The following is a 19,360-nucleotide window of genomic DNA, read 5'->3' as shown; positions in this document are numbered from 1 at the left end:
GATGTCAACTTGTATCAGCTTTTAATCTAAGTTTTCATGCATTAATAAACTTTTGTGTATATTACATACAATGTTATTTAAGTACACACTGTATGTATACTATTGTAGCAAATTAGAATAGACGTATACTATGCATTTCGAAATTTCTACGAGGTGCTAGCACATCTATATATAATAGCCAATAGGATATCCTCTGATGATGGTCTGCATCATAATTACGGTTTACGTATATAAATCAGCTTTGGTAATTTTTTAAATGTGTGTTTTCTTATGTAATTTGTATTATTCAAAGAAGATTGAGATGTAAAACTGTATTTCTTTTTAAAAGACGACTGAGATATAGTCTTTTTATGTAAATGGTCATGATGTAATGCCAGTAAGTACTTAAAGGGCTTTATCGTTGTCCTAATCTTCACAATACTATATTTTAGCATTAAGTTTGAAATCATCATCTAGGTTCAACACATACAAGTATCATTCATTTATTTTTATTAAAAATTTGCATAGATCATCTTTGAGGTCATATTTACATTACATGGTAAAAAGAACTAATGATGGGGACTTTTCTATACAAAATGAACTAAAATTATTTATATATATTTATATATATACAAACCTAGCCTAAGACTGAAGATTTGACAATGAGCACTGATTAGGTTATTTTCACTAAATGCAGAGTGATAAGACCCAAACAATATGCATGGGACGGGTTTCATAAAAGTAAGTAATGTAAGATGGAAAACCAATAAGCTAAGCTACGACACAATAATTTTCTGTACATAATTATAACATTGCAAAACCAATTGCTTTCAAGTGCCTAAAATTAATTCTTAAAAAAAAAATTTACACAATTTTACAGGACTGCTTTTGCTTTCAGTTAAATTAACAAGAAGAAAATAAATTTCCCTATTTATAAAACAGTCTCAGCTCACCCAATATGGGACATTTTATCTTTACATTATCAAGGCACTACTTTGTCAGGCTAAAGATATAATTTTTGCTCCATAAGTATCTGAAAATCCATCCTTGACATGTACAATTAGAGAAAGGGTTAATGGAATTTACAGCCTCAAAGTAGGGGTCACACTGTTACTCTTGTTAAATAAGAAGCTAATTTTTCATCATAATGATCAAAACACTGAGAAATATGCACATGTGCACCCCATATTGAGATTACATTTTGTGAGTCACCATGAACCTTAAACTATAGTCAGTAGGAAGCTGTCAAATCATCAGCTTTAAAAAATGAGAAGCTTCTTTGAACACGAGCAAAAATAATCTTGTCTTTATGAATACCGTACATACAATTAATGATATTTCTTTCAAGAATTAAAAGGTCATATAGCATAAACTGACAAAAAATGGACAATCATGAAGTTTTATCATTGCTCCATCAGCCAGTGCCACTGGGAAGCTCAACATTATTAATATATTAAGAACAGATATTGTCCATTCACATTCAAACAATGCTCATTTTATTCACAGTGCAGTCAGCACTGAACACTTGCACTGTGCATTCACCCGGTCATGCATGCAGTCTTTCTCATTCTATATACAACAATGGCAAATGTACACACACTTAAAACAACATATACAGACAACAGTGTTGCAACAAGTTGATTCTTAACTTATTCATGTTTTAAGGCGTTACTATGGATGCAACACACAATATATGTAGCTACAGGGTATTTTGTAGGCACCTAAGCTGTTTGCTAACATTTCTCATATGCGGCAGGATGCTTTCATATTCTCGAGAACTTCATGTGCTTCAGCATACATCTTTAGCCATCAATCTGACTATTAGCAGATACCCATTGTCAATTCAAGAACAATAATACTGAATACTTAAAGGTGGGTTTCATGCAGTATAAAAAGTCTGCCAAAATGCAGTTATGGTTAGCACCTTTCTATACTTTTACTAAAAATTTCCACACTAATGCTTCAAGCCTAACAAAGAGCCTCATTAACACAATATAAGGTACATAATCTATACCACTTCTGCTTGTTTGATCCCTATTTACGACCTGATACTAGCCTTAAAATTTATTTAGATCTAATCAAAGTTCCACTTATTCTTTACCTTGGAAGGAAGCAATATAATCTTACTGTGCTTTACCATGGAAGGAAGCAATATAAACCTTACTGTGATTCTTCATTTGTTTTCAGAACTGATAATTAATGTCCAATCATTTAATTAACAGGAATTTTCAAAGCAACATTTTGAACATTCCAACTTTTAACATTAAAATAGGATTATAAAAAATTGCTCTTATTTATGGGAGTGTAGCTTTCACACCACATACCCAACAGATCTGCAATATATGCTAACATTTTAACAGGGTCTAAACAGCTGCCAATAATATAATAATTCCATATATACTGTAGATATAGTGTAAACATTGTAGCAATTTTTTATGTATTATGTTTTTGCAGCACACATACTCAGAATTTATTTACAAGATTCATGGTTTTATTGACATTGTATTCATTTATTAAATGTAAAATACTTCTGACATAGTATTCTTTTATTAAATGTAAAATACTTGTTTCCATTAAAATATCTCAGAATGGTCGAACAAATAATATGAACATACTAAGGCTACTATACCTGGGTCATACGGTTCACAGAACTTTCCTTACAATCATGTAATTCACTCACTATTCCAGTCTACCAAAACACTTCTGGATATCTATCTCTGCATATGTGCAGTCCTCGCAAACTTTCCACTTCAGGGCCAACACATTCATGCTCGATAATGGATTGGAATGTCTGGCTCTCCTTGTCAAGCGGGCTTAAAAACTTTAGGCTAAAATGAAAAATGATCAGGTCCAGGAAGTCCTGTTTGGAGTATTTTCATTTCCTTCTGTTTCAACCATGTTTCTTCTCACTTTATGGGCATTTCCTTTGTTATGCATTCTTTTTAGCACAGCCTTGAAGCTAATACACCAGCAAAGGAAATTACTCACTTCCATCAAAGATGGAAATAAAGAAAATAGTCATTAAATTTTTCCCATCTCCATCACAAACTTACCCAAAACTTAAAGGGAGCCTGTTTATGAAGTAAGGGTTACTGTGCCATTTTGGGGAAAAACACCCAGTGTCATGACATCACATGAAGATTATACATTTATAAAGGCCAACAACAAAAGTGACTTCCTTACTCATATGTACGCACACTTAGCTGGCTTCAGGAGCTTGCTATCAGTTGTGGTATTTGTATTTGATTTACCATTAATATTTTTAGGATTATAATTCGTCACTAGATTATTGATGTGTTTGTTGTTGGCCGTATACATGTTTGGGTCCGCGGCAGGAACCAAATTATCTCTCCTGAAATAAAAAGAAAAAAAGTTAATAAAACTACACATCAGTGAATAAATTATATGAATCAAATATTATTATTATACAAAGGATTAGTTTAACTTATACTTTCACCTTATGTTCAGTAGAATATTGTATGCCCATAAATGCCAAAAATAGGACAACAGTGATTTTCAGTTCAGGGGAAAAAAATAAGCAAGCAGTAAATTGCTTTAAAAATTAAAATGCTAACATATATTTTTTGTTTGAAATGTTTGCCTTTTCTTCTTTCACCTATTTTATTCCTAACTTTTTTTATTATCACTAAAACCATGAAAAATGGTTCACGTTAAACACCTATAACGGTTAAAAAAAAAGGGGGGGGATTCTTTAAAATTTTGTGAAAAGCTCCTTTAAATCTGTCCTTTCTTCCTAACATATTCTGTGCTGCAAAATAAAATCAAAATGAAACTTGACACTAAGTAATTGTACTGTGCATGATAGGTTTGCCACAGAATTCAAACATGATGTGTCACTGAAGATGACGGGGAATTACGCTGTAGAATATGAGAGAGAAGAGAAGAGAAGAGAAGAGAAGAGAGAGAGAGAGAGAGAGAGAGAGAGAGAGAGAGAGAGAGAGAGAGAGAACAACTAAGGAGAAACTGTTACATTTAAGCATTCAAGGATACATATTGTGGGGTGCTATAGAATGACACTATCATACAATGATGAAAAAATATGGATTACAAGATATGTTGGAAGTTGACACTTAATGGACAGCTTGAGAGAAACAAAACTTCATAATATGTCTTGTATAAGGAATACATCGTAATGTAACATGCTACCAACTGAACTCTTCCTCAACATGCAATATCTTGCATTGTAAATGCAAGATTTTGAAAACTTTAATCAAGATGACAATTCACTTAAGGGAATATTTGTCACAAAGGGTTATTTCAGTAGTAGCAGACCAACCAATCCTGCTGAAAAATACTAAATTTTACATCAAATTCATGACTCTTAAGCAATAACCAGACATGTCTTAGAGGAAAAAATCTACTTGGGGATCAAGCATTTGGAAAATTGTTATCCATTTTCATTCTTCACTTTCTAAAATCATTTTCACCTACGTATTTGTTTTAATGATTGAATATTTATGATAAAAGAAACTTAAAACTAATTATAAAATATGGCTAAATGTGTTTTTAATTATTGAATATTTCTGATAAAGATAACTTTAAACTAACTATAAAATATGGCTAAAATTAATGTTTCTAATATTCTTCCAATTAAATCTTTTCATAGCATAACCCCTCCTGTGTAAGCTCCTATAGACAGGAGGTATCTTTTGATATCCAATAACTGCATATGAAAACTTTTGGCCCATATCATATGATAATCCTTGTTTTGTGCCATGATATTTGAAGGAATTTGGTGGGAAACATTAAAATCACTTGAATGTGCCATAAATGACCACAGCAACTCTTCTGGCAACTCTCACAACTCGGCTCAAAGAAAAATCTCCCATGAGATTTCATGTGAGAAGGTACATCTCCACATCCCATTATATCTCATATATATTTGACCATAAACATAATCAGGTATCATTCATTCTTGTACATAAATATTTTTTAAGTAGTATACTCAGAGATTGTGGTGGTTTTAATATTCTCTTTTATGATATCATGTGAGCGTAGCTAGCGCAAAATCTTCCAGAATTGTTGTTAGAATTTAAATTGGTAGACTTTCCAAGGTTGAATTTTTTGGTCAGGGGTTTTGTATAATGTATACATAGGCCAGCCTGTAAAGTGCCAAATAAGACGGTCAATCATAAATGCACAAAACTGGTGATTGTGCATACATTACCATTGTGTGTATTGCTGTCCGTTGGTAAAGGTAGGTGATTGAGCATTTCTCCTATTGGACAAAGGGATGCCCATTAATGATGTACTGTCTGTAGCGATGTATGCGCAATCACCTCATTTAAGCCTGAGTCGTCACGGCGAGCAGAGCTGCTGATGAGGAATTTTGGTCCAAGTTTTTGGACATTTATCATGATCTACTGGTCTTGTGGAAGGTTAAAAGTGAGTCTTATAAAAACAGGGTGTTAAATTTTGAATGATATACCAAACTGATTGACAAATTTTAGGAAATAGAGCCAAACGCTTAGAGAGCCATGGTTGTTCGGGAAAATAAACTTTCTGCTCAAATTACAGAAGGGAATTAAAGAAGGTCACTAATGGTGAAAAGCCTTGAACTTGATCAGATGATATATATATAAACACTGTCTAGTACTTTGATAAACAATCACTATGATCGCAGTGGCCATATAAAGCAGAGTTGCAAGCAAGGAAGATGCATTGCTTGCAAGAAAAATGCAAAATACCAACGTACTAAATGCCTAGTCCGATTAAATTTTGATTAAGGTACAGTGTGTGTATTAACTTACCACACTGTCAAAATAAATTTGTTTGTGAGGGGCTACACTTGCAACATTGAAAATAAAGGCATGTTATTTGTTACTTTCTTAAATTGTTGCCAAGTAGAAAAAGAAAAATGGTTACTATAATGTTTATGTATGAATTTTGAAAATTTGGTAAAATACAGCAAATTTCAGCATACGTATTTCCAGCGTTCCCACATGGGAACAGTGCCAAACTCGGGACAACTTTTAAGTAATATACAAAACTTTTTCTGCAGATGTATATTTATGGCAATAAAATATTTTCATAAAATGTCAATGGTTTTGCTCAACGATTTCTATATCTGGGAGGCAAAAGGTTAAATATCATATAATATCTAGTACATGTAAAAATTATCCATATTTGATATATTTACATTAATTTTAATATTCTTTATTTTCATATTGTTATCCTCAATGTGCATTTACTTAAATAATAAGTATCTAATAAATTTACAGTATATAATTTAATTAAGCGTATGAATTTTGTTCTGAGTCATTTTCCATTATAGGTTTATGTGAATAAAAGTTTATCCATTGCATTTATGGTTAATCAGATATACCTACCCTAATATAAACCTTCAACACAGATACGATAGCGGTACATACTTTCATAATTTTGCATCAAAGGCTCTGAGGAGATATTGCTGTGGTAATCTTCAGCACATCAAATGACTGACTAGTTGCTAGAAATAGAAGGGTACTTGAAAGTCTGGCACTTGCCGATATTGCATCCCTCACATTTGTATCTTCTATCTTGACCAGTGGCATAACTTTGTCTAGAAAATTGGCGAATATAAAATGATCCATGTGTAAAAAGTTCTCATAATCCTTTGGGGAGGACATCAATAATTCTTTTAGGAGATTACCATGAGTAAATCTAGAGTGTTCTACATACCAGTCCTTTATCCACAACTGGTTTTCTTGGAATCGTAGCTTTCAAGAGCAAGAATACTCTCTTATAAAAGCTGCGCTATCATTCATGTCGTCTCGTTGAGCTGAGGACAACTGATGAATGTGCAAACCTGACTTTGTGTGTGGGCGTTTACTTAACGATTGCACACACTCGTTTGTTTGTGCATAAATGAATGACCGTTTGTATTTGGCACTAAAGAGTGAAGGACATTTTGCCCAAGTAAAATCTGCTAGTATTGGTGGAGAAGTTTTTATGGATTTGGACTTTGCTGATGATGTTGCGTTGGTTGCTGATACGTGGCTGGTGCTGGTAGGTATGGTAATGAGGATGGAGACAGAGACACAGAATTTTGGCTTGAACATCAGCACAAAGAAGAGCGAGATCATGGTTGTGAGTAAGGATGATGATTGGGTGCACATGGAGGATATGACAATCAGAGGACAGGAACTCAAGCAAGTTGAGAAGTTTGTTTACTTGGGAAGTGTGGTAAAGCAGACGGGAGGCAAATTGAAGATATACAAAGAAGAAAACTAGGAGCAGCAAGAGCTTTTGAGGTTCTGAGAAAAAACGTTTGGTCGAGGCATGAAATCAGCTTGAGAACTAAGATGAGAATATTCAATGCAGTAGTACTACCAGTCCTGATGTATGGCTCGTCCACCACCTGGGCACTGACCAGAACAGAGGAGAAAAACAAAAGTTGGATGCTTTTGAGATGAAGCTGCTGAGAAGAATACTTGGCATTAAAGGATGGGATATTATGTTAGAAATGAAGACATCAGGGTGAGATTGAGGCAAAGGCCAGTCAGTACCAGGTTGAAGAGGGGAAGGCTGAAATGGTTTGGACATGTTGAGAGGATGGAAGAGAATAGAGACCCCAGGAGAGCACTGAGAGCAGTACAAATAGGAAGAAGACCGCTGGGTAGACCAAGAACGAGGTGGATAGACATAATTGTCAGGGATCTTGAGGATGAAATCCAAACTTAGAGGAAGCGAGGGAAATGGCTCGGGATAGAGACAGATGGAGAGAAACTGTATCAGCCTTATGCCACTGGTCAGTGGCGGGAAGATAAATCTAAATCTAATCTAAATCTAAAATCTGCATTATTAGGAGTTTGCTAAGTTTAAGAACAAAGATAACTATAATTGGGATTAGGTAGTTCACATTTGTGCAATTCCCAGCTACAACAAAGGGAAGGGTTCAGTCTATGTGTGGATTTTGCTCAGTGCACAGCTCTGACAAACTACATCCTATGTGAGTGTGGCTTTTGTGCAATTCTAGTAACCAAACATAAGACATAATGGCCCCTAGGCAAGAAATGCCAACAAGGCTGAACTTGATACTGTATTTCTGAGTGACATAATGGCCCCTAAGAAGGCAAGAAATGCCAGCAAGGCTGAACTTGATACTGTATTTCTGAATAAGTGGTTTTATTAGAGGAGGGAAGGAATAACATTTTTTGTTCATTAAGAAGAAATGTGTGCAAAAGGGAGAAGACGAGGGAGGAAAGGATGATGTCCCTTTTTCATTAATTAAAAAAAATGTGCGCAAAATTATCATCCTGACAAAGCTGTAACAAACCATGTTATAAACCCCTGACCGAATGAAAATGCCATCACTCACTTTAGGAACATTTTAAAATGCTGGCAAAACAAATATCATTGGACTGCTCAGCTTTAGTGAGAGAGGCAATGAATCCTAGGAAAAAAGAAGTAGAAAGAGAAGAGATGCAATTCTGGAAACACAGTTGCCTGCCATTTTAATGAAAGGGGACTCCCAAACAATTAAATCTTGCCTTGTCTTCACCTCTGGTAACAAGAAGTAATTTGCAGTTTTATTCCATCTATTTACTTGGTTTTTTTGTATCAACTTTGTATGCTAAGCTTGTTATATTCTGTTGGAATGTTTCTATTTGTTGTATTTTTGGGGTCTGAAACAGATTAATCCAATTCTCATTAATTCTTTAGGAAAATTTATAAGGTTTAAGGACAGTTCAATTAACGGACAGCCTTTTGGAATGGACTAAGTCTGTTAATCAAAGTATGAATGTGTTCCACAAATAGAACAGAAATGAAGTCTGATATAAAAAAAGCCTTCCCAAAAATTAATGCTTTAACAAATGACAAACTTTCAAAGAGTGTCCTAATGAGTAGTTAAATAAAAGTGACTTTTCTTTTAGTGTGCTCCAAAATACTTTCCCTCAACAGCATTATATATTAAAATTTTTCCTAATGTAACTTCCTGGCAAAATCCTTTGCACATAGCATATACAACCATATGAAAAGGTATTTTCTTACTGAACTGAATCCCAGAAAATATAGACGAGTAGCACATTTATTATATGAGCGGGGAATCAGAGGAATTTATTTCTGGTGATAAAAATCCAATTATCGATATACTAATGTGGTTTGGATCCCACAATTAACTGTAGGTCCCGTTGCTAGGTAACCAATTGGTTCCTAGTCACGTAAAAATAACTAATCCTAGGAGAGCTGTTAATCAGCTCAGCGATCTGGTTAAACTAAGATATAATTAACTTGGCACATTATATGGAAGTCCTTCTAAATTTTTCTTGCTAATGGTCAGTTTGTAACAACAAGTTTTTTCTGAAGTTTCGCATCTAATGGATTATACATGTATTTATGTTTAAAATTTATCACCTTTCTTCACACACTCCTTCAGCAACATGGATTTCATATAATAAACAGTACAACCAAGATTCTTGGGCCTCCTAGAGGGAGTAGTCTGCTTAGATGTAAGTTTTAACTTCCTCAAAGTTTTACCTCTGAATAAGCCAAAGACATGTTATGTAAACATGAATATTTTTGGTTTTAGCAAAACTCTTACATAAAACTATTTTTCTTATGAAGTTCACCTGGCATACACTGATACTGCATAAAGCTAGTATTCTACTAGTTAAACTTTACCTTAACAGCCCTGCATATGTGAGACTCCATTTCTTTGGTTTCACCATAACAAAAATGTAGACTCGTATAAAAACATGCCAGCTACTACTGCCTTTCTATTATTTTCTCCTCAAAAAATACACATTAAAACTGACATTATACAGCATCACTCAAGTTGCACCATAGATTTCAAGCGCAGCAATTACTGTATTAGGCAACAAAAAGTAAAATTACTTACTTGTTTAACTTTCCATCTAAATATGGTGTTTCAGAATATGTGTGAGCATAGTCATCCCCCCGGCACTTTCGAGAGAAAAGGAAACCTGAAATGAATCCTATGACCAATGCAGCTACACAAGCAGTGGTTACAGCAATGGCTAAGGTCTCTGCCGAATAGATGGGAGGGCCCTCAAGAGATGCTCCAACAACAGGCCCTGAAAAATCAAAATATGCCGTTGATTACTTTTTGGAAGATAACAAGCTGTTCCCAACGATGTTTGAGTTTAAACGTGGGTCAAGATTTCCAACATAGCAAGGAGTGGCAAAACTTCAAACTATATCTGAAACAGAAATTCCTTCGTAAATGCTCATTCTCTCACGTCTTTTCTGATAATCATAAATATTATGAAAGAAAAAGGTATTGTTTTATTAAACCACACCTGAAATGAGATATCACCTTAAATTGCAGAAACAATAAAACCCTGTAAATAGCTAAATAATATATAGTAATACACAGCAAAGTAAAAATAGAGCTGCTAAACCTAGCATGAACAGCCCTTGCATGCATAAAATACACAAGATATTAATAAATATATGGAATACATGCCCAAATCTCCGTATACTACAGTATGCCTATTGTGTATTATACTATAGTATAATACAGAATAGGCACTGCAAACTAGGAGGTTGTATCTTTGTATACCCTGAAAGGAAGTTATAATGCTGAACTTCTCTGAAATTATTGAAAGATTTAATATATAAAGAATACTATGCTGTATCCATATAAATATTAATGAAGTCCCTACATACAAAATCTTGCACAAATCACTGCAGTGAAAGTACAAAAAAGTAATGGCAGTATAAATGACTGAAAAATGTTATCAGATATGTTATACAATGATGAATGACTATGACAAGAATTAGTTGATCTTAGCATCCATACGCAGCTTGTATCATAAACAATGGACTCTTCATTTTGGTTAAAATGATATAAAGATCATACAAACTGTTAATGTAAGTAGGCAAAGAACACCATTATTGTCCTAAACTATACGGTCCCACTTGTTGGCGCTTTTGATATTCTGTAAAAACCAGAAAAGCAGAGGAGAAAGCAACATACTGACGGTCTTTCTAGGGTGTATAGATATCAAGGGTTAAAAACAGAATTAAAGTCATTATTAACTATTAAGCAAATATTGTAAGCCTAGTCCATTCTGCCTGCCTTACCAGATAATTTCTTCTGGGCCCATAAGTATTAGAGAAATGATGTGAGGAGCAGGAAAGATTATGGCCAAAATACACAACAAAAGCAACCATCACCACCACCTGTTAAAATTATCTTTGAAATCTGAGCATATAAATGCAAAACATGCCAAGCAGCGCACAATGGACACAACACAGCACTTTAATTAGTGCAATGACGACACTGCTTTTAACATGTTTTAGGCAATACGTACAGGGTTCACTTTTTTTATATAAATTATAGATATTTATTGGTGAATAACTTGCTGCCTTACAGGCGCACGAATAATTCTAAGCTAAGGTCTTTGATTTACTACCTCAAAATCCTGTTTTACACATGCCTTACATCTTGATAATTTAAATGATGCAATATGCAATGTTATTAATAATTTACTTCTTGCAGTTAAATGAGAATTTATACGCTGCACTAAACATAATAATTATTGGTCAGGTGGTGTGTAATGAATGATTTTTCTTGTTATAATACAGTACTGTACCCTGCTCGGCAGATACATCACAAACGTTGTCTACATAAAGAAAAATATTTAAAAATGATAACTGGAAGTATCATAGTGGCCTATAACTACATTGACAAACTTACACTGACACAAAACATCAGATGGGACAACACATTCGACATTTTATATGGAATGGATTAAGCTGGTTCAGTATTTATGAAATATTTTTCCAACAGATGAATAGGCAGGCAGAAGGAAAGCAAAACACTGAAACAATATTCTAAACAAGCCATATAGTTAAAAAGTTCAGTCTACTACATTAAAATATTTTGTCTAGACTAAATATCAGTAAAATATTTGAAGCCTTAAAATATGTATTCAGTAAATATATATCAATTTTACTTGCTACATTAATTGGTAAAAATCAAGAGAATGAGAGTCAGGCTTAAAAGATTATGTATTCCTATTAGTATCTAAGTACTTAGACTTTAGCTCGTAGTAAATGTAAAAGTGAGATCAATACTGAAATTAAAGTTTGTACAATAATGTCACTGAATAATTACATCACTAAGAGAATTAATGCATTAGCACAGCCATGCCTTTTAACTATTCTATTGCCCATAAGTCTAACTGTCTAATCTGTCCACAAAGAATTACTGAAGATGAATAATGCAGGTGCAACATTAGTGCAATTAAATATTAAAATAGTGCAGTGTCAAATAACAGTAATAATTTTTCATAATGCAGGTTCTGTAATAGCATAAATCAAATCATAGTGCATCTCTCTTTTTCTGCCTACATATAGTGCAACTGCTAAACTAACAAAATGAGCAAGACATTAAAAGTACAGTATTAGGCATGCATGTACAATTGATACGTTACAGCTAAAGGTTTTGTATCAGCAAAATAAAAGAACAAGACATGCAGCTACTACGAAAAAAAAAAGCAAATAAAAATTGAAAAAGTCAAGCAGTCAGTGAATATCATGAAGTTTGGGCCAGGGCAGGCAATAAACAGTTGGTCAGGGTGACGCAAAAACCTTTCTTTCATTGTAAAGATATCTGAAATGTTAGAAGTCGAGAGAATGTAATCCAGTAAAAAAAAGTCAGTCCATTTCCTTATTTTTTTAATGAAGAGTGGGTGGAAAGCTGACAGTCATTCTAAGTTTGTGAGTCAGTTAAATTACACCAACGGCAACTTCAATATGGGCTTAACATCTGGTGCTATGAAGACTGGGCAAATGAGTAAGGAAGGGAAAACAATAAATGTGTTATTCCCTTCCTGGAAAAAGAAAAACTAGCCGAATAATACAAGTGCTAAATGTGGTAACAAATAATAAAAGAATATCTATTACCATTCCAAAAGGACAAGTCTGTCAAGCCCATACATTAAACCATTTTAGTGATGTCAACCCATGACCTGCCTGTTAGGTATTGTGGACTAGGCTTACCGGTAATGCCACCTTCAGCATATGCGATGCCAATTTCATCGATGGGCTCTCTTCCTAAAGTTCCGAAAAGAATTTCATTAGGCATCTCTCTGTCTTGAGGTATGCCAGGAGCGACATTGTTGTTGTTATCATTGCTATCTTTAACTGGTGGCAGTGGAGGAATTTTGTTGTTATTTTCCATGGATGAGTAATCCTCTTCCAATGGTGGATCATAAAGAGTGGAATGATCCACTGACCCTGAAAATGTAAAATTTTTCTTTATAATATTTTATTGGATATCATAGATAAAATTGAAGCTTTGGATAGATGCCATCACCAGCATGCAAGCAGGAAGTAACCCTGTGATGGAAGAATTCCTCAAAATGAACAGACATTCAGTAGTGACAGCAATGACTTTAAAACAGGATATCATGAAATGCTAAATGATATATGATTCTATATTGAAGCAGTAAATTTATGAATAGCCATGAAATAAGTCAACCTCACTTCAATATAGTCAGCAGCTAGTAATTGAAAAACTAATTAAAAACATTATCTAGAACTTTCAAATGTGAGGCAAAATTGCCTCACATTAAATAACATGACTATTCATCTTGAACATACTGCATTAATGTGATATCACCATCATAAGTCGCAATCTTGGAGTAAAAACCATCCTTTATTTATACCATGAACTGTAGAACTCAACCTGAAACCCCATGCTGTAGTCCTGGAACAGTATTGAGATGATGATTTGATACAATGAAGAAAGAAACTTAAGAGAAACAAAATGACAACATCATAATAGAAGATGAATCATACAAGCACATCATGCTGGGTTAGTAATGCACGATAAAATTTAATAACTACAGCATCTTCCACCTGAAAATGCAATTCATGTAATTATTACTGCTCAGGCCAAAATTTTGAGCATACACTGTAATATAGCAGTTAGCAGTTCCTTTCCATCACTAATAAACACGAATCAATGAACCTATACTCAAGTTGAAAGCTTATGTTGAAACTCTGAGGGAATGAAGTAATTTCCTCCCAATCAAGGTGAAAAGGAACTGCCCTATGCATGTCATCTGATTACACTACAACTGACCCTCTGTGGGCATAGCTTCAGTAACAGGGGGTGGACGCGAGGAAGAAGGCTCAGGACATACACATGGGGCACACGTCTCAACTTCGGGTGGGCTTGGGGCCTCTGTGAGTGGAGCACAGCCCCAATGGACAAATTAGACATATCCCAAGACTCACTCCATGTTTTAGTCCATAACATTAATACAGTCAACAACACTCATGAAAAGGATTTATATTCACAAAAAGACTTCATCTATAAGGCTGTAAGAACACATGCCAAATTATTCAAGTACCTAATTAATACAGAAATCTTACCAGTTCATATTAAATAATATTGGAAAGGACACAAGGTTTGTGGTGCACAACAGACGTGCGAGTTAAACAGATAATTTGAAATCAATAAAAGTGCAATCTGGTGCAGTGTTCCCGAGAAAAAGTAGTGGTACTCAGTTCCAACTAACTCACATACTGTATATAAAACAAATCTGTCGGTAAATACTCGAGTGCAAAAACACTCTTAAAGAAAAACAATACTATCAGAATTACTGGCTCCCATACTTGTCAATGCAGTTACGAAGGTGATTTAAATGTTTAAATTCAACACTTTACAAATATACTTTTATTTATCAGCTGACTAATGGCAAAAACAGATAAATGGTGAAAAAGAAAACCTTGGTGTACACAATAATACCAATATGAAAAACAAACTTACCAGTTGTTTGGACTGGGGTAGATGGATTGTAAACCTCATTGTCACCGCCTGTAATAGATTGTGGGCATGCTAAACACACAACTAATCAAAACAGCTAATAAGGCATTCAAACATTTCATCTACAGCCTTTTATCTACAAATTGAATGGGGATTAAAAACAAAAACTTCTGAATACAGTACAGTACAGTACATACAATTATGTTAATCTTCATTAACATACACTGGTAACTTAAATACCAGTAAAGCTGCTGAATAAAAATGCCAAAAAAATTACTAGTTTCCATGCTATGATACTGTCATTAATTCTAGTACTGTAAACTCTATTGACAAGTGGAACATGTTTATAATCCACACACATGTACATTACACTTAACCTTGAAATATAAACAGCTACGTAAAAAGTACTTTTCATAAAAATAATTAAAGCCGTTGTGTGTCCTAATATGTACTTCCTTTAGAGTAAATTTATAATGGTATCCTATTAAACTTGATGAGACCTTAATGAAACAATGCTTTGGTAAATACCAGTAAATCTAGATAATAAACTTTTTCTGCCACCGAAATTTGGTACCTAAACTAAGTACCTAAAGCTAATGGAATTTTGTAGTGAGCCTCATATGATTACGTACATATCAAGAGTAACTAAGAGATAAAAAATTGTATCAAACCACAGAAAATAATCATATTACATGGATTTTTTCATCTTAAAAAATAAAAAATAAATCAAAGTAATCAATGTATACGGTACTGAATTGTACTTATTCAATATAATAAAAATATAGTTACAGTATTTACAATTCTGTGCTTAAATATTTAGTTAATACAAACTTTTAAGCATATCTATTACATTAAAAGTATAAAAATACTAACTAGCAGAAAGTAGACAAGACACTGAGGTTTAAAAAAACAAAACATAGAGCTAAGCCTCACAAACAATTAAGCTTAAAATGAGATGAAGAGGGTATAGTAGTTTATAATTGCCACTCACATATATATCTACTATTTTATAGAATAAATAAATAGCCAAGCCATTAAAAAGAAAACAATGGACTTACTGTCTGGGCACTGAAAGTGATGACCAGAGATATTCTGGAAGACTGGGGGTTTGAACTGTGCACCGAGTCCCCCACATTTTCCATCACCCTCAAACCATGCACAATATGGATCTTGTAGTCCTACACAAGAACTGTAAGAGGCAGTGGGCATGAGTTCTAAGAACACTTTCTGATACTTTATTGACTAATATTGGTTAATATTATTTCAGATCAGCAAACATATTAACAAAACCATAAAGAAGTCATAATAACCTGGGTAAAACAAGATCATTCTTGTTATAGATATACCAAATATGAAATATTCAGTTCTCTGCAACTGTCTGATTATAACAAGCATGCCTCATTATTACGCTACTACAGAAAGTAATTATGAAGGGCGTAAAAAACTTACCTGCATGTAGTGGCTCTATAACACCGGTGTAGCTCTATGGACTTCACTTCATCATCTGTGATGATGATAAGCTTGCTCTCTCCACCAGTTTGCTGAGCTATCTGCATGTTCACAATTGCTACAGGTTTTTCAAATACCTGAATCTCTTCAATGATAACAGGTTCAATTTTACTGAAAAAAAAAAAAAAAGGACATACATAAAAAATTTCAAATAAAATTTCTAATATATTCATAGATATATATTACTTGAAAAATTCTTTTAATATGGTAACTTGGATAGTGGTCTTTTTTTCAAATGCTTACTCTATTCCTTCTGAAGCCTGAGCATTAATTGCCTTGAAGATTATTCCACTGTCTGTAGCAACAAACAGAACATCAACTGTCTTCCCATCACGTAAGACGACTTGGGGGTCCACAGCAATCTTTGTGAATCGATACCTGTAACAACACGAAGTTTCAGTATCGTCTGAGAAACCAGTCTTGTGGAAATACTGACAATAAAAGTACAAAAAATTAGAAGTTTACTATGTTATTGTACAACAAGTTAGTTCAGTAATAATGGAAAAATTTGTAGTTGTAATAAAGGACTTACAAAGAGGACCATACACTTACTTAAAGGATGCTTTCACTAAAAGAGGACGACCAAAGAATGCTGGAACAGCTTCATCCATGAGTGGGTGAGTATTTGCAAAGTTTATGTTGAACTCGGGCAACGTCTGACTATCTTCTACACAGCTACCTGGACGAGGATCTGGTACCTGGAGTAAGTTCAAATTTGCAATACCTGATATCTTACAGTATCAATAACTAATTGTTATACTGGTAACGAATATTGCTCTTTGTGTCAGCTTCTGAAATGTGTAACTCACTACAACAAGAACACACTCCATCTACTCATATCAATTTAACTACAGATTACAGGCATATTTTGAATTTGAGGAAATAACTTCCATTCACCAAGACCCCAATATAACATAAGCAAGAGGAGAGCATGAGTGATGAGGACAATACTAATGGTCAAGACTTATGACCTATGTGACTTAAGACCATTTGTAATTACAACTGAAGTAAAAAAAAAAAGAAAATAAAAAACCGAACTTTTCGTAAATAAGAGTATTCCAGTGCATCTCGCGCTTCAGCTGTAAACTAAACTAAATCATAATTTCCTGGCAAGAATCACTGGAAATAAAGGGGTTCATGCATGGGAAACTACCCTTTCTTCATGTTCTCATAAGAAATGGCATGTGTGAATGTCATGAGTAATATGGAACATTAAAATTACAGAGTAAACTACCCGAAGCTCTTCCTGAAGCTGCAAAAAAAGAAGCACACCTCTATATTTAATTGGCATTTTATATTGCTGGTTCTCCGCACAGCAATGCTGTGTCTAATAGGGTAACGTATTGTCGTACACCATCAGCTCCCTAATCAGGCTTCGGCAAGGGGGCATTCTCTCACCATACCTTTTTAATATGTACATATATGCCCTGAAGGTCAAACTGAACTCACTCCCAATCGGATGCACTGTCAATGAAACGACTATAAGCAACCTCTGTTACGCCAACTATATGGTTCTTATTTCCCCATCAGTGAAAGGCATCCAACAACTCATGACACTTGCCACCAATATGCAGAGGAATTTGATATCCTATACAATGAAACCAAGACCTAGTGCATGTCGCTGCACCTGAGATAACTTAAGCATATTGCAAAACCAAAAATTTTCCTTGGAAATCATCGGCTGGAATTCGTGCACGAATTTCCGTATACTATGGGTTACATGATCACGACCTAAAAGATATGGCAGACATAGAACAGAGGTGTTGTAAACTATGTGAAACTGGCAACATGATTGCAAAGAGGTTTGCCTTCTGTCACCAAGACTTGAAACTGCTGCTCTTCTGCTCATATTACTACAGTATCTATGGTGCTCCATGTGCACGAACTACACCCAACAGACCATGAGACATACACTGTCATTCACAATGACATTTTGAGACACCTCACAAACCCTCCTCGCTATCACTCTGCCACACATGTTCACAGAAAACCACCAGGACGATTTAAAAATCATTGTAAGGCAAACAATATCCATACAAAGCATCCTAAGCAGTGAGGCAAGAAGATCTAAATTGTTGGAGATGGGAAAATGAGGCGTTTGTCTAATCTCTGTTTCTGCAGTGTCATCTGCAGAATCTGCCATTATTATTATATTGCTACGATTATTATTATTACTGGTATTTTCCTTTTTCATTATTACTGTGATTATTATCAATATAGTTTTGCTACATTCAATTTTTGTACTTAGCCTTCTGGACCTGACTACTGTAGCCACCTAAGGTCCCTAGCTAAAATTTAATTATACACAATCTACACTCTAATTGTTATCATCTTTAATGTTTTCTTTTTTACTATTCTAAATATAATTACTGTTATTACCATTATGTATTTTGATTACCATCTTTTATACTACTTCAGCAAGTGTGGATATTGCAGATTAATCTTTTTTTCATGTTATCTTATGTATCTAGGTCGAGTATGTTACTGTCTATGCCATGTACATGGCCTTGGGCTGAAGATATAATCTATTATTATTATTATTATTATTATTATTATTATTATTATTATTATTATTATTATTATTATTATTATTACCCAGCAGTAATGTCTTACTGCCCTTTGTTATTGCTAAGTTCAGTGGCAATGGGAAGCTCTATTTATTATTGGATATACTGATAAGGAATGTATAGTACTAAATCATCATCAGTAATGATGATAATATACAAAGAAAAAAATAGTAGAATATTGTAAAATTAAGAACATTGTAGTTATGCCCCATTTGCACTCTGGTAATGTTTACATTCTCAAAATCATCAGCTACATTTACTGTAAGTATCATCATCAGTAACACAGAACACAACACAGAATAAAATTATCACTCAGTATTACAAAATTCGAGTAATTTCATGTTTACATTCTCAAAATCATCTGCTTATTCTCTCAAGATAAAATATATGAGAACAAACAATAAAGTGGCAATTACTATAAACATAATGGAGTTTTAATATAACAGTAAAAATTATAATAGACTATCTTTAAATAAAATATTGCAATATGAATAAAGATTGAAAATAGATAATATAAGAGTCAAAAAATGATATAAAGTGTTAAGTAAAAGCCATAAAA

At 34.0% G+C, this 19,360-nt stretch overlaps 1 protein-coding gene across 9 annotated transcripts in view; it reads right to left on the bottom strand.

Annotated features, from left to right (window-relative positions):
- Positions 1–476: 476 nt before the first annotated feature.
- The window catches only part of LOC135215651 (semaphorin-1A-like), a 413,230-nt gene continuing 394,346 nt past the window's right edge, over positions 477–19,360 (bottom strand). For 3 of the 9 annotated variants that reach the window (XM_064250573.1, XM_064250575.1, XM_064250577.1), the window contains 9 exons: positions 16,787–16,932; positions 16,478–16,612; positions 16,175–16,345; positions 15,784–15,914; positions 14,729–14,776; positions 14,039–14,140; positions 12,952–13,188; positions 9,821–10,016; positions 477–3,331 (listed from right to left, as the gene is read on the bottom strand). In XM_064250573.1, coding sequence (XP_064106643.1) covers positions 3,163–3,331; positions 9,821–10,016; positions 12,952–13,188; positions 14,039–14,140; positions 14,729–14,776; positions 15,784–15,914; positions 16,175–16,345; positions 16,478–16,612; positions 16,787–16,932 — 1,335 coding nt within the window. In that variant the 3' untranslated portion in view covers positions 477–3,162. Of the gene's footprint in view, positions 3,332–5,167; positions 5,317–9,820; positions 10,017–12,951; positions 13,189–14,038; positions 14,141–14,728; positions 14,777–15,783; positions 15,915–16,174; positions 16,346–16,477; positions 16,613–16,786; positions 16,933–19,360 lie in introns of all 9 variants that reach the window. The other 6 variants (XR_010314748.1, XR_010314749.1, XM_064250574.1 and 3 more) reach the window with 6 other exon arrangements.

The sequence above is a fragment of the Macrobrachium nipponense genome, chromosome 5 (assembly GCF_015104395.2).
Source record: "Macrobrachium nipponense isolate FS-2020 chromosome 5, ASM1510439v2, whole genome shotgun sequence".
In the NCBI taxonomy this organism is placed as follows: domain Eukaryota; kingdom Metazoa; phylum Arthropoda; class Malacostraca; order Decapoda; family Palaemonidae; genus Macrobrachium; species Macrobrachium nipponense.
Note: the sequence above shows the minus strand (reverse complement) of the source record. Positions and strands in the feature narration are given on the sequence as shown.